At 36.2% G+C, this 23,940-nt stretch overlaps 7 protein-coding genes across 7 annotated transcripts in view; 2 read left to right on the top strand and 5 right to left on the bottom strand.

The window, feature by feature from the left end:
• LOC135236186 (olfactory receptor 52E8-like) overlaps positions 1-23,940 on the top strand; it is a 126,073-nt gene that overhangs the window by 66,367 nt on the left and 35,766 nt on the right. The gene's annotated exons all lie outside the window — the stretch shown is intronic.
• The window catches only part of LOC135236188 (olfactory receptor 52E8-like), a 121,212-nt gene that overhangs the window by 66,380 nt on the left and 30,892 nt on the right, over positions 1-23,940 (top strand). The window lies entirely within an intron of this gene.
• On the bottom strand, positions 3,424-4,744 carry LOC135236754 (olfactory receptor 52E8-like). The gene has a single exon (XM_064303268.1). It carries the CDS (start codon positions 4,703-4,705, stop codon positions 3,740-3,742), a length of 966 nt encoding a protein of 321 aa, XP_064159338.1. The 5' UTR covers positions 4,706-4,744; the 3' UTR covers positions 3,424-3,739.
• LOC135236112 (olfactory receptor 1E16-like) lies at positions 7,419-8,761 on the bottom strand. Its single transcript, XM_064302301.1, has one exon. The coding sequence runs from the start codon at positions 8,720-8,722 to the stop codon at positions 7,739-7,741; it is 984 nt and encodes a 327-aa protein (XP_064158371.1). The 5' UTR covers positions 8,723-8,761; the 3' UTR covers positions 7,419-7,738.
• Positions 10,180-12,627, bottom strand: LOC135236680 (olfactory receptor 52E4-like). The gene is made up of 2 exons (XM_064303165.1): positions 12,516-12,627; positions 10,180-11,194 (listed from the first exon to the last, which is right to left on the bottom strand). The coding sequence occupies exon 2, from the start codon at positions 11,137-11,139 to the stop codon at positions 10,180-10,182; it is 960 nt and encodes a 319-aa protein (XP_064159235.1). The 5' UTR covers positions 11,140-11,194; positions 12,516-12,627.
• LOC135236726 (olfactory receptor 52E8-like) lies at positions 15,610-17,008 on the bottom strand. Its single transcript, XM_064303222.1, has one exon. The coding sequence runs from the start codon at positions 16,588-16,590 to the stop codon at positions 15,610-15,612; it is 981 nt and encodes a 326-aa protein (XP_064159292.1). The 5' UTR covers positions 16,591-17,008.
• On the bottom strand, positions 22,729-23,742 carry LOC135236679 (olfactory receptor 51A4-like). Its single transcript, XM_064303164.1, has one exon. It carries the CDS (start codon positions 23,695-23,697, stop codon positions 22,729-22,731), a length of 969 nt encoding a protein of 322 aa, XP_064159234.1. The 5' UTR covers positions 23,698-23,742.

Raw genomic sequence — 23,940 nt, 5'->3', positions numbered from 1 at the left:
AACATGCACACGTTGTAAACAATTTGCTGTTTGATTACTTTCTCATCGTCAATTACATATAGGCTAATCGCAAAATGACAAGAATAGAACGAAAACTCGGACTTGCGTGAAAATTTAAATTAGTAGTGGTACAGCCACCGTTTGCTTTCCTTCAAAGTTACTGCTAGCCGAGCAGCGAAGTGTGCCCTCCAGATGCGAACCATGCACCATAAATTAGTCCATAGTCTTCCTGGTCTTTTTGTGGAATTGAAGAATGGCAGAGTAAAATTACGGCAGTCTGAAAAAGCTAAAGGGACGATTACTAGAATTAACCTGTTATTTTACCCTGACAAAAAGTGCGGAAGGTGATTTCCAGTTTGCTTTTACTGTATCACCAATGTGAATTACGCAGAACTACCGCATACCTCACATAACTGTATCAAACGTTTTGAGTCAATTACAACGAGCTAACAAAGAAAATCCGGAAGAAAATATTCAGCAACCAAATTAATCCGTTTGAATGTTTTGGTACGTAATATGCTGTCCCAGCACGAATGCTTTTTATTAAAAAAAATGTATAAAACCAATACTAAAGCAAGAAAAGAACAGAAGAGAACACGTTATAATTCCAAGACGTTGGCAGGGTATAACCAAAACTAGGCTACTGCGCTGCATAACATACAAGTTTGATTTGAAGTTATTATGAAAATAAATTGGTTTGCGGCTGCATATTTTTAAACATGGCGGCTGAAAATAAACACAAAAAAATGCTGCAAGTCCTCGACCAATCAGAAATTGGAATCAGAAGGAACTTTTTGGGGAGTAAAATAAAGCCCCCGGAACTAAATTTAGACCCTAGTTCCTGTGGTGGAAACGCACTGAGTTCCTCAAAAGGTTCCTAGTTCCAGGGTAAAGTTCCTGCAGTGGAAACGCGGCTAATGTACCCTTATGCAAAGCAAAGGACCCCATCTCTATCTGTTGCCCTCTAGTGACAAGAGAAATGTAAACATATACAGACCTAGTAAAAAATACTAACTTTTAAAGGACAGATATCATTTTTAAATACTGTAAGATTTGATTTATTGCAAATAAAAATAAAGTTTCATACCTGAAAATTACTTCCGTAATTTTAGCTCGCTCAAAAGGAGAGTTTTTTTTTTTTGGGTTTTTTTTTTAATATGTCCCACAAAGGTTATCACTTTGCTCCGTTTCAGTGGTGGTAGAGGACTGAATTGCACATGTACACACCTGAAATGGCTACAGTAGCCACATTGCAGATGAAGTAATTGACAGTGTTATATTTACCAAGCGTTATATTTATGGTGACTCTCCCCTACATTTACAAACGGAGGACATCTTTGAAAATCTTTTTAAAACATGATTTCTTCATCTTTGGGAACCGTTGCCTGTTAGAGAAGTTGAGAGAATGGTTGACTATTGGGTACGGATTTTAACTTGAAATATTAAAACTGTGCGTAAAAAGTTTTACTGAGACGTGTTAACAGAGGTGACAGTGCCTATCCATTGCATCCATGACACCTGTCCAAAACCCGATTTAACCATAGATGGAGCTGTACAAAAATGATGCTTTCCTGCCATGCGCAAGACATGTTAAATGTCAGCAGTGCATTTAAATGAACTCGGCTGTGTTCATTTACATAACCATCTTAGTAAATACCCCGCTAAATTGAAAACATGCAGCAATGCAGAATTTTGTGGCACTGATGGTAATTTATGCATTGCTTAGTAAATATGGCCCTAAATGTTTAAAGGGCAACATGCAGGTAAACATTTTTAATGGATTTACAATTCTCGGCTCATGGAGGGGATGTTTTGAAAAATAAATTAATAAATAAATTAAATGTGTAATGTTTAGTGAATAGTGTTTAGTTCCGTGTTAACCTATGTAGCTAGCTAAACTGACCGATTGATTAGGCATCATAACTACCGTTAGCCAAAAGTCAAGACATTGTAAGTGAGGTAACTTATCTTGGCAGCAAGCTAACTAGCTATGTGTGACTTTATGATTACAAAAGTTTTTGGGATTTGTGGCTGTTATTTTCATGCAAAATCAGGTCCTGGGAGATAATGTGAGCTGTTCAGGGACAGATGCGAACGCCTAGAAGCCCAATGTTTGCAGAGCCAGCTGGGCGACAGTTCGTCAAATAATTCTCTTCCAAGGATTTAAAAAATTTAGTTCAAATCCAGTGCCCTCAAAGGCCACACAGATGATGATCAACTGATATGAGGTCACTTTAGCAGATGGCTCTGGCTAATAGGTTATAGCGGTTGATTGATGCTCAAAACTAATAGCCAACGTTAAATTAGATTTTGTTGCTCACCTTTGTAGTTCTAGAGAAAACTATTAGCTTGTGCATACGTATCCAGTAAGCCAAAATAATTCAAGACAGAGCTAACCAGTGGCTGCGTCTAAAAGCTTATGTTTAGCTAGCAACATCCCATTTAACTATTTGGAGAGCTAGCTAACGTTAACTAAGGTAACACAGGCAAAGCACTAGGCCAACTAACCCAGGTTTTCTAATTATGCTATCTGTACAAATGTGAACCCCAGCAGACAATAATATCCGGTCTGACTAATTGACTGAAAAAAAAATTACCGTTAATTTGTATTGAACCCACCAGTGTAGCCTACCCACCAGTCTGTGATATTATTTAGCTAGCTGGCTACAACCAATGAACTAAATCTGCAACAATATAGTAATTGCGTGGGAACGCTCGTTAGCTATCACCAGGACCATTTGCTATAGAACAACTAATGTTTGATAAGACAGTAAAGCCTGATTTATACTTCTGCGTAGTCTGCATAGTTTCCGTAATGTATTTATATAAATGTGCTTTATTTTGTATTAGTGCTCCAGTAGAATGAATTAACTGGGGTGTTGCTAGGTAAACATGCAACAATCGACTCATTTTCTTTGCCTTGGAATGGTTATCTACAAAATGGTGAATGTTATTGGCCATGTCTCCACACTTTTACCAATTAGGAGCCTATTGATATTAAATTTCCTTCACTGTTTTTGTTACAAACGATACTTTTTTTATTTGGAACTTTAAATAAAATATTCATAGAGAAAATACTTTTACTCATGTGAAATATAACGTGTCTCCAGATGTTTAAGATTTGTACTGTAAAAGTGCTTACTGCTGGCAGTTAATTATTTTCACTAATAAGTGATTTGTTAAGCAAATTAATTTGCAGCAAAGTGTATTATTCCTAAACAACACGAGAATAGAATCAAAGAATAAAAACAGAAGCAACATTTGTAATTCACCATACTTTAAAAATTAAGCTTTTTTAAAAGTAATTAATAGAAAGTATAGAATAATTTTATAAACTTGAAACGTAATGTTCCATAAAATATATTAACCAACAATTAGCAGACTGAAAACGGATTATTTTTTCTTTACATTTTTCTCCTTATATACCGAAGGATCAAAGGGAAAAGCCCAAGTCATCAAATAAAGACACAATCACAACAAAACAGTACATAAATGATCCTGCTTGCACTACAGCAGTAAGCCTATCACACGCATGATTACATGATTACAAACATGATTACACTGTATTATGGAGAATCTGAGGTTTACACAATGCTGATCCAGTAGGATGTTTTGCAACTGAGCATTGTCTCTTTATCTGATTAGTGGCACAATTCTTTAAACTGCCCTACATGCTTTTGTGATCAAAAGAGGTTAAGGAATTGCTAACCTCTGCCACTGCCTACCGTAATATTTGTGTTCAGGTTATTATTATTTTTTTTCTTTTGAAAATATTTTTTGAGAATTCCTTTACCTCTTCAGTGTTCAGCACATAAATGATTGGGTTCAACATGGGGGTAATGGCATTTGCAAACGATGTATTAATGATGCCGTCATTAGGATTAATGGTAAAAGCAATTGCAGCAAGGTAGGTAGACATTATTGGAAGATAATATATAGCCACAAGCATTAGGTGTGCAGAACAAGTCTTAATGGCTTTAAGTCGCCCTTCCCATGAGGCCATTTTAAACAGTACGTCAGCAATAAACACATATGACAGTAAAGTCAGAATCAAAGGTAAATAAAGGAGCAATACCATATTAAGTTTTCCCACGATAGAATTTACGAGATTGTCATTGCAAGCCAATTTACGTACGGCTCCATGACCACAGAAGTAGCTGTTTATAACGATGGATTTACAAAAAGACAGCCTGGTAACTAAACTCACCATTAGAATCAGTAAAACTGAATTATATGCCCATACCCCTGTTAATATCACAGCCATCGCTTGCATTGTGATGACGGCATGGTATCTCAGTGGCAAGCATATTGCCACAAATCTATCATAGGCCAGAACGGTAAGAGTGAAAGACTGCAAACTGGAAAAGAAAAACACAAAAAACATGTTTGCCAAGCAAGTGTCAAAGGAGATATAGTGTGAATCATAAAGAAACACTGAAATTACATTTGGAATAAGAGCAGTGCTTTCACCCAAGTCAGCTACAGCCAAATTAAAAATGGCCATATACTTTGGGGTGTGAAAACTGCGCTCTGTGTATATAATAAACATGACAAAGGAGTTCCCCAACACAGTGACCACAAAAACAAAGCACAGGAAAACATAGTAGTATTTGGCATGGGGCATGTTATGAAAACCGGTGATGAAAAAAAACAGGGGACGCACAAAAGTTGTATTTAGAGAGAGGGTGGAATTCAGGGAGTTCATAGCAGATATTTTTGATTTCTTCTCTTTGTTGATTTCCTTTTGTTTTTCTTTGCCCTGTAAGTAAATAATGAAAAAAAGTGCTAACCTGAATAACTTAATTGCATTCAATGAAGTGGATTATTTTTCTAATTCGGAAAACATTCAAGGTTTCAAAGGAATTTCCTTTGATTGTGGCATAGTATTTTTGTCAAAACTTTATAGAAGCTTTGTGGTGAGTACTTCACTCTGAGGGGAAAGTTCAATATAAGTGCGATTTAGATTCAACAGAGCTGGCTGCAATCAAGCTTGGCTGTGTTTAAACAGCTAAATCTAATTATCAATTAAATTTGGTTAATTGGTTGATTAAGTATCAGTTAAGTAACATTAACATCGGTGATATCAGTGTTTGATAACGTATTCATTAAACAAATGAAATAGTGCTGTTATAAATGTTTGTGATTTCTTTGTTTCCCTTTGCTATTGTATGCAATAATAGGGTACTGCAAAATTGGACCACCTGTATTTAAAACAGGTTTGATTTCACAGTAAACTTTTACACAAATTACACATAACCTCACCATTATCATAGATTATTATTCTTTGCAGGTCATCAATAATCAAATCTAACAATTTTTAAAAAAAAATTTAAATGGTAAACATCTCTAAAGTTGAAGGTGAGGTAAAAGGTATCAGATCTAACAACTAATACAAAAGATCAATCCAATCATGAAAAATGATAAATAATATGGTGTCAAAAGGAGCAGAATGCTTAGTAATTACTCACCACAGTCACCTTAGCAGAAAATGAGGTAAAAGGCTTCTCCAGTTTGTTCAGCCTGGTTGCATATTTATAGCACAGGAACATTCACTCTCCTTTTATACATCTTGTTCTGCAGTTTTCTGTGTGATTGCCATGGAAATGAACCTGGGGAACTCATTAGCTTTATCAGGACAGTGTTTTTGTTTATTAAACAAAAGAAAACAAGCTTAGTTACCCAAATCTGATCCGTGATCTTTTAATGAACAAGTAATATCAGGAAAGCAGAGTACGTTATTCTGGTTAAATACAGGTTAAATAAAAAATGATGTACCTTAATTACACCCATGAGCAAGGGAAAGGACCCCATCTCTATCTGTAGGCATCTCAACTACCACTCATCTGAATAAAGTGAAAAATATACGTAAAAATGAATGTTTGAGCTTGTATCCTAAATTTCATTTCTTTCATACTGTTAGATCAACCTTTTGTAAGCTACAAAATTTGCCATTCTACAATAAAAATGGTTTACAGGGATATTATTCATTCAGAAATGTACGTATTTATTTATTTTATTATTTATTTATTTCAACTACGCATCATTGTGACATAGTGTCATTGAAATAAATAAAAGTGACGGTTTTAATTTCAATCCTTATTTCATTTCGCACGTAGCCTCATTGAAATAAACAAACAAATAAATAAATAAATAAATAAATACCTTTCGTGCCACATTAATTATTTATGCCCACATTTCATGATGTATTTATTTATTTAATTTTGTCCAAAATATTCCTCTATAGATCACTTCTGTGTTCTGAATATACATGTTTTTACACAGCAGTGATGGCCAAACTGTGGGTGCTCAGCCTCTGTCAGGTCAGGAGCGTTTAATGAATTTAGCAGAGTATGCTCCTTCCATAGATACTGACAAAATTTTAACCAACTATTCATTTTCCTTAATTGGGTGATTTCCATGGTAAGGTCAATTAAATTCAAACAACTTTTTTGCATTGAAGTAATGAAACAATATTGTTGAAGCCAAAGATTTGATATACATGAATGAGCAAGAGTTAACATTTTACATTTAACAATAGTGAAATGTAGGGATAGTTTATAGTTACTCAGACTGCCTTGCTATCTGACGTATCATAACGTATCTTGCCACAGTTGGGGCAGTTATTTTCTCACCCATGGCAATTATAAATGTTTCTTCAGGGTTTAGGTATATTTTTATAATTTGATCTTAGAATGTTTCCCACGGGCAGGAAAATTTCTTGCCATGGAGGAAAAAGTGCATTTCTATGTCAACCTCCTGTGTTATGCAGTGACCACATATACGCTGCTCTCTGGGTAGCCATGTATTTTTATTAATCACAAAAAAACGATGTTTTACGTGAAATGTTTGCATTTGCTGAAATCCTCAAAAGACAGGAAATGAAATTGATCGGCCCTAATGTTAACATCACCCTGCTCTCCATCAAGGGGCATCGGCACAGATCTTTGACAACTGCTACAGCCCTGTATATGTCTACCGTATTTAAAACAGCATGTACACACTACTGGGCAGATTGCTTGAAAGTCAAACCTCTCAAAGATCCTAATTCATGCTCTTGTGTTTTGTACAATGTACTGACAATTGCAGGCAATTTTGTATAAGCAATATACAGCTTTTGCACCTTTATGAAGCATGCTTCTTTTCCAACATGCCCATGTGATCTATTTGGGACCACTCCTTGGTAAACTGGCAAATTCAGGGAATATATTTATGATTTGATCTTGAAATATTTCTCACAGGAAGGATAATTTCTCGCAATGGAGGAAAAAGTGCATTTCTGTTTCTACCTCCCCAGTTATGCAGTGACCACATACAGTTGAGGCCAAAAGTTTACATTCACCTAGGCTGAAGACATTCAAACTCAATTTTTCACAACTCTACACTCTACATGTAACCATACATTTCCTGTGTTACATCAATTAGGTTATCTACTTTATTTCCATAAGAGGTAATTTATAAATAACAGCTAAGATACAGATTTATTTCAGCTTTTATGTACTATATAAGATTTTCCCTGGGTCAAAAGTTTACATACACTTTGTTAGGAATCAATTTTGTTGCTCTTCTTTGACCCTGAAACGTAAGGTTCCACAAAATAACATTTTAACATTTAACATTTTCTGTGTTCAAAAGAGGCTAAGGAATTTTTACCACTGTTTCCCCCTCTGGATCTGGACTCTCTGGACTGCAGTTTGTGATACGGTAAAAAGCAGCCGTCTCTTAATATAAATCTGTTCCTTTATTTTGATTGTTTAATTCTGTTGCAGTTTTTTTTTTTTCTTTTGAAAAGTTTTTTTGAGAATTCCTTAATCTCTTCTGTGTTCAGCACATAAATGATTGGGTTCATCATGGGGGTAATGGAATTTGCAATGGACAAATTAATTATCCTGCCATTAGGCTGAAGGGTTGAAGTTAGTCCAGCAATCTGGGTTCCCATTATTGGAAGATAATATAAAGCCACTAGCATTAGGTGTGCAGAACAAGTCTTAATGGCTTTAAATCGCCCTTCTGATGAAGCTATTTTAGACAGTACACCAGCAATAAATACATATGAGATTACAGTCAAAATAAAGGGTAAATACAGCAATAATACCGCGTGAACTCTTGATATCACCTGATTAATAAAATTGTCATTGCATGCCAATTTGTATATGGGCCCATGATCACAAAAGTAGCTTTGTACCACAATAGATTTACAAAAGGACAATCTGGTAATGAAAGTCACCATTAAAATCATTAAAACTGAATCATATGCCCACACCACTGTTAACATCACAACCATTGCTTGCATTGTGATGATGGCGTGGTATCTCAATGGCAAGCATATTGCCACCAATCTATCATAGGCCAGAACAGTAAGAGTTAGAGACTGTAAACAGGCAAATAAAGGCACAAAATACATGTTTGCCAAGCAAGCGTCAAAGGAGGTGTATTGTGAATCAAAAAGAAACATTGCAATTACATTTGGAATAAGAGCAGTGCTTTCACCCAAGTCAGCTATAAGCAAATTAAAAATGGCCATATACTTTGGGGTGTGAAATCTGCCCTCTGTGTATATAATAAACATGACAAATGAGTTCCCCAACACAGAGACCACAAAAACAAAGCACAGGAAAACATAGTAGTATTTGGCATGGGGCATGTTATCCAAACCATTGATGAAAAAAAACGGGGGACGCACAAAAGTTGTATTTAGATAGAGGGTGGAATTCAGGGAGGTCATTTCAGGGTCTGATTTCTTCTCTTTGTTGCTTTACTTTAGTTTTTCTTGCCCTGTAAGTAAAGAAAAACATATCAGCTGAATAACGCAATTAAATTTAATGCAGTTGATTTCTTTTTTAATTTCTGAAAACATTTAAGATTACATGAACATGATTACCTACGTAGGATCCTACAAATCATTATTTGCCGTCACATTATTTATCATGAAGTTTATTTTAATATGCTTTCATTCCATAGACAAAGGTACGGGGCGACATAGCTCAGGAGGTAAGAGCGGTTGTATAGCAGTCGGAGGATTGCCAGTTCGATCCCCGCCCTGGGCGTGTCGAAGTGTCCCTGAGCAAGACACCTAACCCCTAACTGCTCTGGTGAATGAGAGGCACCAATTGTAAAGCGCTATATAAATGCAGTCCATTTACCAAAGGGAGGCTGGCTTTTTAGGTCGAGTACTGAGCATGCAAATAAAATAATAAACAAAAAATAAATAAATAAATAAAATTTTAGCATCAAGCTTTCATCAGGGAGTCAAACAAAAAAAAAGCTTGATGCTGAAATGCGTTGAGAGTTTGTTTTTAAATGTTTTTTCAGGGTTTAGGTAGCAAATTCAGGCAATATATTTATGATGTGATCTTGGAATGTTTCCCACAGGAAGGCAAAATTCTCAGAATGGAGGAGAAAGTGCATTTCTGTTTCTTCCTCCTCTGTCATGCAGTGACCACCTATACAGTTGAGACCAAAAGTTTACATTCACCTAGGCTAAGACATTCAATCTCAATTTTTCACAACTCTACACTTTTCATGTTACCATACATTTCATGTATTAAGTCTATTAGGGTATGTACTTTATTTCCATAAGAGGTCATTTCAAAATAATAGGTAAGAGACAGATTTATTTCAGCTTTCATGTACTATATCAGATTTTCACTGGGTCAAAAGTTTACGTACACTGTTAGGAATCAGTTTTGTTGCTCTTCTTAGGAACCTTTTCCAGAGTCTCTATATCTTTCTTGTAGTATGGTCCCCAGAACTGCATACAATACTCCAAGTGTGGTCTAGCAAATGTATTACATAAAATAAGTATAACTTCCTTGGATTTATACTCAATACGTTTGGCTATATTGTGGCATCCTGTTTGCCTTTTTTTATTGCTACAGCACACTGTGCCTAAAACTTGAAAAGCTTTGATCAAACATTGCTCCCAGGTCTTTTTAAAATTGAGCACATTCCATTTGTGTTCCTCCCATAAAGTAATCCTGCCTAATGTCCCTTAGCAGACTAAAAACTGACGATTCTTGGTTTTGAAAATTATATTTTGAGAATTTCTTAACATTTGCAACCATAGAGGCTAGAGGAATTGTAACTGCTGCCGCCACCTCTGGTTTCACAGACTGCAGTTTGTGATACAGGTAAAAGCAAAAGTCTTGTAATATGAATTAGTTCCATTTTTTAGTTTTTTTTTTATTTCTGTTGCAGTTTTTTTTTGTTTTTTAGAAGTTTTTTAGAGAATACCCTAACCTCTTCTGTGTTCAGCACGTAAATGATTGGGTTCATCATGGGGGTAATGGCCTTTACAATTGACAAAATCATTATACTTGCATCAGATTTAAGGGTTGAAGTTAGTGACATAATGCGCGTGCCTATTACTGGAAGGTAATGTAAAGACACCAGCATTAGGTGTGCAGAACAAGTCTTAATGGCTTTAAATCGCCCTTCCCATGAAGCTATTTTAAACACAGCACCAGCAATAAAAATATAAGACAGTACAATCAAAATAAAGGGTATATAAACAAATAATGTCACATTAAGTCTTGATATCACATGATTGATAAAATTGTCATTGCATGCCAAACTATATAGTTGACAAAAGTAGCTTTTTACCACAATGGATTTACAAAAGGACAACCTGGTAATCAAAGACACCATTAAAATCAGTAAGACTGAATCATATGCCCACACCACTGTTAATATCACTGCCATCGCTTGCATTGTGATGACGGCATGGTATCTCAGTGGCAAGCATATTGCCACCAATCTATCATAGGCCATAAGGGTAAGAGTGAGAGACTGTAAACTGGCAAATAAAAACACAAAAAACATGTTGGCCAAGCAAGCGTCAAAGGAGATGTATTGTGAATCAAAAAGAAACAATGCAATTACATTTGGAATGAGAGCAGTGCTTTCGCCTAAGCCAGCTACGACCAAATTAAAAATGGCCAAATACTTAGGGGTGTGAAAACTGCGCTCTGTGTATATAATAAACATGACAAAGGAGTTTGCCAACAGAGAGACCACAAAAACAAAGCACAGGAAAACATAACAGTATTTGGCATGGCGCATGTTATGAAAACCAGTGATGAAAAAGAATGGGGGACGCACAAAAGTTGTATTTAGATAGAGGGTGGAATTCAGGGAGTTCATAGCAGTTTTAACTGATTTCTTCTCTTTGTTGATTTTCTTTTGTTTTTTCTTTGCCCTGTAAGTAACAAAAAATTAATGCGGTTAAGTTATTTTTAAATTCTGAAGACATTTAAGGTTTTATGAACGAAACTACCTAGTATCCTGAAAATCATCATCATCACAATACTTCTCGAGCAGTTCTTTAAAATCTTTCTCGATAGACAAAGAAAAGCTGACTTTGGTACAGAGTGTGGTACAGAGCATGCAAATAACATAGTTGACAAGACATGAAGTAAAGTCTAACAATAGCAACACTGACCTAACACTATCCGCCAATTATATGTGTATGTAGCATTCATCATCCATTCATTCAATGATTCATATCAGAAACCTTGTCATTATGTCTTCATGCACTTTTAAACTTATTTCACATTTTCCAGTAGTTTCTCCGAACTAATAACTCTTTCTATAACCAACTACATATTTTAATTTTTACGTATATAATGGTCACACACTCTGCACTTAATGTAAACTTCTCTATTCCTAGAGAAGTTTGTATTTATAACAGGTTCATTCTCACAATAAGCTTTTTAGATTTTTATACATAATTACAGATAACCTCACCATGATTACGGGTTATTATTCTTTGTGCAATAATATGCCATTTGAAACAATTACTTTATTTTAACAATGGACATGAATGTGCTGGAGCCATGCCTAATAACATTGCATTTGCGTTGTTATTAAGATTAGTTAAATCAGCCCGATAATCTGTCAAACAGATAGAGTAGAATGTAGATAATGCAGTCAATTCCACAATTCTACTAGTTATCACAGGTCAGCACTGAGAGAATTAGTGCAGAAACTTTGCAAGCGCTCAAATATATTTTCAGTTCGATAGTCGGAGAGAATCAGCGCAGCTACTTGCAAACGCTTGGGTGTATTTTAAGTTTTTGAGCTGTCCCTCTATTGTAAACTATCATACATGTTCTCAAACAGACTACGCCAAAAGGAAGAGACAATAGGAGTGCATGTCTTTAAATACGGCAAAAAGAATCTTTTAAAATTTACACTAATTGATTCTTAGTCAAAAAAAACTGCCAGTTATTCAACCAAGATTTCTTTAGTCAAACACAACACAAGGCTACAACACAACATACATTATGCTGAACTGTATAAATAATAAGTTAAGTGCTTGTACAGAGCTTATTTTTCATGTAAATACGTTGGGGGAAAAAACACAATCTTGATAAACATCTCCAAAGTTAAAGGTGAGGTAAGGTTCAATTTTTGGTTTTTTGAATCTACTAAAACAAATTATCAATCCCATTAAGAAAGACAGCAATCTGACAAATGATATGATCTCAAAATGGGAAGAATGCTTAGTAAGTACTCACCACAATCACCTTGGCAGAGAATGAGGTCAATGGTTTTCTCCACTTTGTTCAACCTGGTTTCATATTTGCAGTAGAGGAAGACTGACTCCCTTTTTATACATCTTGCTCTGGGGTTTTTTGTACATGTGCCATGGTAATGAATCTGGGGAACTCATTAACTACAGTAACTATCAGGATGATATTTTTGTTTATTCAGAAAACAAAAAAAAAAAAAAAATTAATTACCAGAGTCAAATTCCGTCTTCTGCAAGTCAATGAACAAGAAATCTCAAGGTAGCAGAGTAAACTAGTGATTGTGGAACTGGATTCAAATGGTGAGATTTCAGGTTACATGCAAGATGATGCACTGCCAATGTACCCTTATGCAAAGCAAAGGACCCCATCTCTATCAGTTGCCCTCTAGTGACAAGAGAAATGTAAACATATGCAGACCTAGTAAAAAACACTTTTAAAGGATATATCATTTTTAAATACTGTACGATTTGATTTATTGCAAATAAAAATAAAGTCTCATACCTGAAAATTACATCCGTAATTTTAGCTCGCTCAAAAGGAGAGTTTTTTTTATTTTTATTTTTTTTTTTATATGTCCCACAAAGGTTATTACTTTGCTCCGTTTCAATGGTGGTAGAGGACTGAATTGCACATGTACAAACCTGAAATGGCTACAGTAGCCACATTGCACATGAAGTAATTGACAGTGTTATATTTACCAAGCGTTATATTTATGGCGACTCTCCCCTACATTTACAAACGGAGGACATCTTTGAAAATCTTTTTAAAACATGATTTCTTCATCTTTGGGAGCCGTTGCCTGTTAGAGAAGTTGAGAGAATGGTTGACTATTGGGTACGGATTTAAACTTGAAATATTAAAACTGTGCGTAAAAGGTTTTACTGAGACGTGTTAACAGAGGTGACAGTGCCTATCCATTGCATCCATGGATCCTGACACCTGTCCAAAACCCGACTTAACCATAGATGGAGCTGTACAAAAATGATGCTTTCCTGCCATGCGCAAGACATGTTAAATGTCAGCAGTGCATTTAAATGAACTCGGGTGTTCATTTACATAACCATCTTAGTAAATACCTCGCTAAATTGAAAACATGCAGCAATGCAGAATTTTGTGGCACTGATGGTAATTTATGCATTGCTTAGTAAATATGGCCCTAAATGTTTAAAGGGCAACATGCAGGTAAACATTTTTGATGGATTTACAATTCTGGGTTCACGGAGAGGATGTTTTGAAAAATAATAGTTAGGTGTTTACCTATGTAGCTAGCTAAACTGACCGATTGATTAGGCATCATAACTACCGTTAGCCAAAAGTCAAGACATTGTAAGTGAGGTAACTTATCTTGGCAGCAAGCTAACTAGCTATGTGTGACTTTATGATTACAAATTTTTTGGGGTTTGTGGCTGTTATTTTCATGCAAAATCAGGTCCTGGGAGATAATGTGAGCTGTTCAGGGACAGATGCGAACGCCTAGAAGCCCAATGTTTGCAGAGCCAGCTGGGCGACAGTTCGTCAAATAATTCTCTTCCAAGGATTTAAAAAATTTAGTTCAAATCCAGTGCCCTCAAAGGCCACACAGATGATGATCAGCTGATATGAGGTCACTTTAGCAGATGGCTCTGGCTAATAGGTTATAGCGGTTGATTGATTCTCAAAACTAATAGCCAACGTTAAATTAGATTTTGTTGCTCACCTTTGTAGTTCTAGAGAAAGCTATTAGCTTGTGCATACGTATCCAGTAAGCCAGAATAATTCAAGACAGAGCTAACCAGTGGCTGCGTCTAAAAGCTTATGTTTAGCTAGCAACATCCCATTTAACTATTTGGAGAGCTAGCTAACGTTAACTAAGGTAACACAGGCAAAGCACTAGGCCAACTAACCCAGGTTTTCTAATTACGCTATCTGTACAAATGTGAACCCCAGCAGACAATAATATCCGGTCTGACTAATTGACTGAAAAAAAAATTACCGTTAATTTGTATTGAACCCACCAGTGTAGCCTACCCACCAGTCTGTGATATTATTTAGCTAGCTGGCTACAACCAATGAACTAAATCTGCAACAATATAGTAATTGCGTGGGCACGCTCGTTAGCTATCACCAGGACCATTTGCTATAGAACAACTAATGTTTGATATGACAGTAAAGCCTGATTTATACTTCTGCGTAGTCTGCATAGTTTCCGTAATTTATTTATATAAATGTGCTTTATTTTGTATTAGTGCTCCAGTAGAATGAATTAACTGGGGTGTTGCTAGGTAAACATGCAACAATCGACTCATTTTCTTTGCCTTGGAATGGTTATCTACAAAATGGTGAATGTTATTGGCCATGTCTCCACACTTTTACCAATTAGGAGCCTATTGATATTAAATTTCCTTCACTGTTTTTGTTGCAAACGATACTCTTTTTATTTGGAACTTCAACTTTAAATAAAATATTCGCAGAGAAAATACTTCCCCTCATGTGAAATATAACGTGTCTCCAGATGTTTAAGATTTGTACTGTAAAAGTGCTTACTGCTGGCAGTTAATTTTGTTACATCACTAATAAGTGATTTGTTAAGCAAATTAATTTGCAGCAAAGTGTATTATTCCTAAACAACACGAGAACAGAATCAAAGAATATAAATAGAAGCAACATTTGTAATTCACCATACTTTAAAAATTAAGCCTTTTTAAAAGTAATTAATAGAAAGTATAGAATAATTTTATAAACTTGAAACGTAATGTTCCATAAAATATATTAACCAACAATTAGCAGACTGAAAACGGATTATTTTTTCTTTACATTTTTCTCCTTATATACCGAAGGATCAAGACACAATCACAACAAAACAGTACATAAATGATCCTGCTTGCACTACAGCAGTAAGCCTATCACACGCATGATTACATGATTACAAACATGATTACACTGTATTATGGAGAAACTAAGGTTTACACAATGCTGATCCAGTAGGATGTTTTGCAACTGAGCATTGTCTCTTTATCTGATTAGTGGCACAATTCTTTAAACTGCCCTACATGCTTTTGTGATCAAAAGAGGTTAAGGAATTTCTAACCTCTGTCTCTACCTACTTTAATATTTGTGTTGATTTCTTTTTTTGTTTCCTTTTGAAAATATTTTTTGAGAATTCCTTTACCTCTTCAGTGTTCAGCACATAAATGATTGGGTTTAGCATGGGGGTAATGGCCTTTGCAAATGATGTATTCATGATCCTGGCATTAGGATTAATGGTAAAAGCAATTTCACAAAGGTAGGTGGCCATTAATGGAAGATAATATACAGCCACAAGCATTAGGTGTGCGGAACAAGTCTTAATGGCTTTAAGTCTCCCTTCCCATGAAGCCATTTTAAACAGTACGTCAGCAATGAACACATATGACAGTAAAGTCAAAATCAAAGGTAAATAAAGGAGCAATACCATGTTAAGTTTTGCCACGATAGAATTTACGAGATTGTCATTGCATGCCAATGTGTATATGGACCCATGATCACAAAAGTAGCTTTGTACCACAATGGATTTACAAAAAGACAACCTGGTAATTAAAGTCACCATTAGAATCAGTAATACTGAATCATATGCCCACACCGCAGTTAATATCACAGCCATTGCTTGCATTGTGATGATGGCATGGTATCTCAGTGGCGAGCATATTGCCACCAATCTATCAAAGGCCAGAACGGTAAGAGTGAGAGACTGCAAAGTGACAAATAAAAACACAAAAAACATGTTGGCCAAGCAAGCGTCAAAGGAGATGTATTGTGAATCAAAAAGAAACATTGCAATTAAATTTGGAATAAGAGCAGTGCTTTCACCTAAGTCAGCTACGACCAAATTAAAAATGGCCAAATACTTTGGGGTGTGAAAACTGCGCTCTGTGTATATAATAAACATGACAAATGAGTTCCCCAACACAGAGACCACAAAAACAAAGCCCAGGAAAACATAGTAGTATTTGGCATAGGGCATGTTATTCAAACCAGTGATGAAAAAGAATGGGGGATGCACAAAAGTAGTATTTAGAGAGAGGGTGGAATTCAGGGAGCTCATTTCAGGGTCTGATTTCTTCTCTTTGTTGCTTTACTTTAGTTTTTCTTGCCCTGTAAGTGAAGAAAAACATACCAACTGAATAACGCAATTCAATTTAATGCAGTTGATTTCTTTTTTAATTTCTGAAAACATTTAAGATTACATGAACATGATTACCTACGTAGGATCCTACAAATCATTATTTGCCATCACATTATTTATCATGAAGTTTATTTAAATAAGCTTTCTTTCCATAGACAAAGGTACGGGGCGACATAGGTCAGGAGGTAAGAGCGGTTGTATAGCAGTCGGAGGGTTGCCGGTTCGATCCCCGCCCTGGGCGTGTCGAAGTGTCCCTGAGCAAGACACCTAACCCCTAACTGCTCTGGTGAACGAGAGGCACCAATTGTAAAGCGCTTTGAATAAAAGCGCTATATAAATGCAGTCCATTTACCAAAGGGAGACTGGCTTTTCAGGTCGAGTACTGAGCATGCAAATAAAATAGTCGGCACCGCATGAGGTGAAGTCTAATGTCCAACAAACAATATCTGCCAATTACTATCCATTTGTATCACGGCATGGAAATTGGCTAAGTAAACTGTGTCAGAGAAATTATGTCCGTGCACTTTTGAAAAACTAGTTTCACAATTTATTAAACTTTCTCCAAGGTGAAATCCATCTCCTTCATAACACCAGCTTCTTGTAATTTTGCTGTGTAAAAAAGGTAACCTGAGAAATATTATCATCTCAAAAGAGGAAGAATGCTTAGTAATTACCCACCACAATCACCTGAGCCGATAATGAGCAAAAAGGTGTCCTCCAATTTGTTCAGCCTGGTTTCATATTTACAGTAGGGGGACATTGATTCTCCTTTTATACATCTTGCTCTGGGGTTTTCGGTACATGCGCCATGGTGATCAACCTGGGGAACTCATTAACTCCAGTAACTCTGTCAATACAGAATCTTTTTTTTTTGTAGAGAAAACAAGATTAGTTACCAGACTGTGATTCCATATTGCCTAATTTCGTGAACAAGTACAATTTAATTTGAGGATAGCAGAGTATACAAATAATTAGTAAAAAAAAAAAATAACAATAAATGGGATCAATCATTAATAGTGGAAATAATAAGCAATTCAGCTGTGTTACGCCAAAAACATTTTTTAAATGACAACATTATGTTTGAAAAATTGTCTGCATCCATTGTTTTGGGTGTATGAGAAGCATATCATAAGTAAAATTCATTATAATTATTATGATTATGATGATTATTATTAGCATTATTATTAATATTGTTATATTTTCCCCACGGCGCGCAGGACTGCCTGCCACCGTGAGCTATGCATGACAAATTGTGGTCAGTCACTCATGGACGACCTGAGAAGGACGTTTGGTAGGACACATGCGCAGGTGGTGCTTCGTTTAGTAGGACGCATGCGCAGGTGGATCTCCCAAAATCACCGCTTCGAACGGCACAAGATTTTCAAGCACAGCTTTATCGCCTATCGTTACTTTAGCTAACCCTAACATGTTAGCGTTTCACCTACTTTAGTTAACCTAGTTAGCGCGTACCACTGATACAGATGTATGGACACACGGAGGAGAACAAATAACGTTACAGAGCTGAGGACATGCCATAGCTAGCTAGTTATATAGTTAGCCAAGGTTTACTCATGACACTTTGTACAGGTGCGCTGTGGGTCTGGATGGTTTCGTGCTTATTGTTTCGAAGATTGTGATCAACAAATACGATTTTTATCATTTTACATTGTTACAATTGTACTTATCTGGCTAAACTTTATTTGACCCAGAAGCATACAGTACATTAATGGGGCAAACATATGTCTGGATAGGTTTGTACAATTCGATATGTAATTAATAGGCCTAAGTATTTCTAATTTTTATCTGTTTTTATTTTGTTTATCCCCCTCACCCCCTTTCTGTAGTGTGACTGATTGTATGTTTCTTAGTATTTATGTTAAGTTGCAAATATACACATTTTGTAAAAATTAGCTTGACAACCAAGAATCAATATATCTTTTCTGGAGTGTAAGTTTTAGTATTTTACCCCAAAGGATTCAAACAATTTGATGCGCCTATGCAATAAAAAGAAGTTCTTTCATGTTGCTGTTTGCACATTCTTTTAAAGAAGGTAGACAACTGTTTCAGGTTTGAAGAGTGTTGTTTTAGGCAGGGGTATCATCAAAATGTGAACGTCATGAAACAATATTACGTGGGTTTTGTATGTCAAATGATAGAGAATGGATTTATCATTTCACACATAATCTTTGGGTTTCCTGCAAAGATTATACAGTTGCAAAAGCAATAGTTTTCATTTTTAAGGCAATTATCAGTTAGCCAGCAAGCCAGTGTAATAAGCTAGAGGGTTGCCTGAGTCCGAGGGGGGGATTTGCATCTATACTTCTCACTCGTCCAACGGTCTTACATGCAAATACGCTACCAGTGAGCTATTAGTAAATTAGCTCCGATGGCTGCAAGGTTTTTTTTTTTTTGGTTTTTTTTTTTTTTGGTTTTTTTTTTTTTAAAACCTTGTACACTTCTATATATGTTCATTTTGTGTGTGTATCCAATGTTTTTATTGGCTGATGTAGCTAAATGTCCAATGGGGTGACATATTCTTTGTGGGCTTAGAGAATTTGTGATGATGTAATTGGCAGGAAAAAGTTCGGTTTGGTTTTGGGTTTGTTTTATATTAAGTGAAAATGAATTATTATTTTATGTTGTAAATGCATTTTTATTTGAATAAATAAACTTATTTTAACTTGTTTTGCACAAGCGCACTCTAGACCATGTTTAACTTCGCAGTGGATTGTGAGAACGTCAAATTGTTAAAATTCCAATAAGTCAGGAATGGCTTCGTTGTCAAAATAATTTGACCTTGTGACCTCGTGACAACAGATGAAAAGCTCACTGGTCACATGCAGTGTAGTGATTTCAATGCTGTTTTGACCTATGATAGCAAGAAGACTGAGTCCACTGAACTTAAAGATACCGTCAAAGAAAATAGCAGAAACTTTGCGGGCAACGAAGGCACTAATGAGAAATGTAGCCTAAAGTAAACGGGTCTGGTAAGCCAGCTGACAAAAACTGGATGTGTACAGTGCTACACTGCTAACCATGGGCCACCATGCCTTGGTAAGCTGTGTAGACACTGTTTACAATTCCATATGGAAATAAAATATTACCAATTGCAGTATGATAATTATTGCTATAACTCAAGTCCATAGCAGCTGAACAAAGCATTGTAAAACCACATCTCTAAGCGGTTTCGGTTTTGCATTGGGTTTGGTTTTCAAATTTGGCAGTACCAGTCGGGCTTGGTCGGGTCAGGTCTCAAGGTCCCGGATATGAGCCGGGTTCGGTCTTAAATTTCAAGCCCGTGCAGAACTCTAGTGTGGATAAGTATATTTTTGTGTGGATTGGAGCGCACAGACTGCGAGAGGAAAGTCTCAAAATAAAAAAAATAAAAAAGGAAACTCTCAAACTTATGTCACTGAACGCACGCGTGTCTTTTGTTCCGCAAATGCAGATTCAACGCTTCATAGGACAATATTACATTTGAGCATGTCCTTTGTCCCTCTGCAATGACATCATAATTTTACTGCTGCCCAGAGAGACCCCCAGCCATCATGATCCACTCATCTGTCAGACACAATTCTCCAGCTCAGGTGTGAAGCTCTTAATTGAGAGCTGCTAATGAAGGCTTGGCTTGGTCCAAGGGGACATCCTTCTCAAGTAATTACACCTATGAGAACTATGCTGTCAAGGCTTGTAATAGTTACTGTAAACATGCAATTAGGAGGCAATCGTACAGTCTGTGTACACAAACACAAAAACTTACAAGTATGTAGACTCCAAAGATCTTAAGGCCTTTTGTTTTTCCGTTGCAGAGATGAGGAACGCCAGGAAAACTGGTTTATAGCTAATTCCCTATCACTAGAACAGTCATTTACAGATTTGCAGCTTTAGTGACCTGACCTGTGACCAATCATGTACAACAAAGCTTTGCACCCAAACAGGATCAAAATGTTAAATTGTTTCAGCTGACCCTCAGATAAACAGACTGTAGTGTGGAAGCAGATTTAACATAGGGTACCTATGGTCACATGGACAGAAATTGGGATATGTATTGTACACCTGGATGTGTCACACTGAAATCAGGACAGCCTTTGACAGTGTGGCCTGGATTTATAAACGTATGTGATATGTAAATGAAAAGTTAGTTTAGAAACATGCCCAGCTGTGTTTGTGAAGAGGGAAAAAACACTTTCATTTTATATTTATAATAAAAAGCATTTTTAACTGAAGTCTCCAAAAGGTTTCGGCAGGCTTAATTCCTGCAGCCTTTTGTCTTAGAACCAACTGGCTAAAATTCTGAATAAGGCAATAATAAAATAAGGATCAGTCCACTTAAACATAGTGTATACTGCAAACATTATTATTACATTTACAGCTTTAAAAACTGCTGGCTCCTCCTGAAACACTTTATTGTTTGTTAGTTTGGCCTCTGTTTCAACATACAAATCCCTCCAGCAAATAATAATTATTCACCAGTGGTTTCAGAACTCAGCTTGCTCCCTGGGCATTTGTGTCCTACTGAGCTATTAATTTAATATTGAGGTTTCAATTGAATAATGGCTTGCTGTAATGCTCTTGAGGGATAAAACAGAGAAGGCGTAAACACACAGACATACTATAGGTCTAAACACATACTGTATAAATACTCAAAAAATGTTTGGGTAGGAGCGCTTCCTGGACTCAAATTGAGTTTGTTTGAGGTGCTCTTTGGATGGGATATGTATAGACATCAAAATCAAAGAAAACTCCAAGGCACTCTCTTTTTAACAATTAAAATGCCTTTATTTTCATGGCTTGGTCATATTAAACCTTTAAAAACAAACTCCGACGCATTTGCCAGCAGCCATACCACCACGCACTCTGCTCCTGCCGACTGGCTGAAGCTAAGCAAGTGTGGATTTGGTTAGTACTTGGATTGGAGACCACCAGGGAATACTGAGTTTCTGCTGGAAGTGGTGTTGGTGGGCCAGCAGAGGGCAATCTGGTCAAATAAACCCCAGGGCGTTTCTGCAAAAGAGCATCCGTGCTCAGCGAACCTACCCTGGGTAAATAAAGGTTAAATAAAAATAATAAATAAATAAATAAATAAAATTTCAGCATCAAGCTTTCATCAGGGAGTCAAACAAAAAAAAAAAGCTTGATGCTGAAATGCGTCGAGAGTTTGTTTTTAAATGTTTTTTCAGGGTTTAGGTGGCAAATTCAGGCAATATATTTATGATGTGATCTTGGAATGTTTCCCACAGGCAGGCAAAATTCTCAGAATGGAGGAGAAAGTGCATTTCTGTTTCTTCCTCCTCTGTCATGCAATGACCACCTATACAGTTGGGACCAAAACTTTACATTCACCTAGGCTAAAGACATTCAAACTCAATTTTTCACAACTCTGCACTTTTCATGTTACCATACATTTCATGTATTAAGTCTATTAGGGTATGTACTTTATTTCCATAAGAGGTCATTTCAAAATAATAGGTAAGAGACAGATTTATTTCAGCTTTCATGTACTATATCAGATTTTCACTGGGTCAAAAGTTTACGTACACTTTGTTAGGAATCAGTTTTGTTGCTCTTCTTAGGAACCTTTTCCAGAGTCTCTATATCTTTCTTGTAGTATGGTCCCCACAACTGCATACAATACTCCAAGTGTGGTCTAGCAAATGTATTGCATGAAATAAGTATAACTTCCTTGGATTTATACTCAATACTTTTGGCTATATTGTGGCATCCTGTTTGCCTTTTTTTATTGCTACAGCACACTGTGCCTAAAACTTGAAAGGCTTTGATCAAACATTGCTCCCAGGTCTTTTTCAAATTGAGCACATTCCATTTGTGTTCCTCCCATAAAGTAATCCTGCCTAATGTCCCTTAGCAGACTAAAAACTGACGATTCTTGGTTTTGAAAATTATATTTTGAGAATTTCTTAACATTTGCAACCATTTCCATAGAGGCTAAGGAATTGTAACTGCTGCCTCCACCTCTGGTTTCACAGACTGCAGTTTGTGATACAGGTAAAAGCAAAAGTCTTGTAATATGAATTAGTTCCATTTTTTAGTTTTTTTTTATTTCTGTTGCAGTTTTTTTTTTTTTTTTAGAAGTTTTTTAGAGAATACCCTAACCTCTTCTGTGTTCAGCACGTAAATGATTGGGTTCATCATGGGGGTAACGGCCTTTACAATTGACAAAATCATTATACTCACATCAGATTTAAGGGTTGAAGTTAGTAACGTAATGTGTGCGCCTATTACTGGAAGGTAATGTAAAGACACCAGCATTAGGTGTGCAGAACAAGTCTTAATGGCTTTAAATCGCCCTTCCCATGAAGCTATTTTAGACAGTGCACCAGCAATAAAAAAATAAGACAGTACAATCAAAAGAAAGGGTATATAAACAAATAATGTCACATTAAATCTTGATATTACATGATTGATAAAATTGTCATTGCATGCCAAACTATATATGGACTCATGTCGACAAAAGTAGCTTTTTACCACAATGGATTTACAAAAAGACAATCTGGTAATCAAAGCCACCATTAAAATAATTAAAACTGAATCATATGCCCACACCACTGTTAACATCACAGCCATTGCTTGCATTGTGATGATGGCATGGTATCTCAGTGGCGAGCATATTGCCACCAATCTATCATAGGCTAGAACGGTAAGAGTGAGAGACTGTAAACTGGCAAATAAAAACACAAAAAACATGTTGGCCAAGCAAGCGTCAAAGGAGATGTATTGTGAATCAAAAAGAAACAATGCAATTACATTTGGAATGAGAGCAGTGCTTTCGCCTAAGTCAGCTACGACCAAATTAAAAATGGCCAAATACTTTTGGGTGTGAAAACTGCGCTCTGTGTATATAATAAACATGACAAAGGAGTTTCCCAACAGAGAGACCACAAAAACAGAGCACAGGAAAATATAGTAGTATTTGGCATGGGGCATGTTATGAAAACCAGTGATGAAAAAGAAGGGGGGACGCACAAAAGTTGTATTTAGAGAGAGGGTGGAATTCAGGGAGCTCATTTCAGGGTCTGATTTCTTCTCTTTGTTGCTTTACTTTAGTTTTTCTTGCCCTGTAAGTGAAGAAAAACATACCAACTGAATAACGCAATTCAGTTTAATGCAGTTGATTTCTTTTTTAATTTCTGAAAACATTTAAGATTACATGAACATGATTACCTACGTAGGATCCTACAAATCATTATTTGCCATCACATTATTTATCATGAAGTTTATTTAAATAAGCTTTCTTTCCATAGACAAAGG

Source organism: Anguilla rostrata, chromosome 12, assembly GCF_018555375.3.
Source record: "Anguilla rostrata isolate EN2019 chromosome 12, ASM1855537v3, whole genome shotgun sequence".
NCBI lineage: Eukaryota > Metazoa > Chordata > Actinopteri > Anguilliformes > Anguillidae > Anguilla > Anguilla rostrata.
The sequence above is the reverse complement of the archived record's forward strand: the minus strand, read 5'-3'. Positions and strand labels throughout refer to the sequence as shown.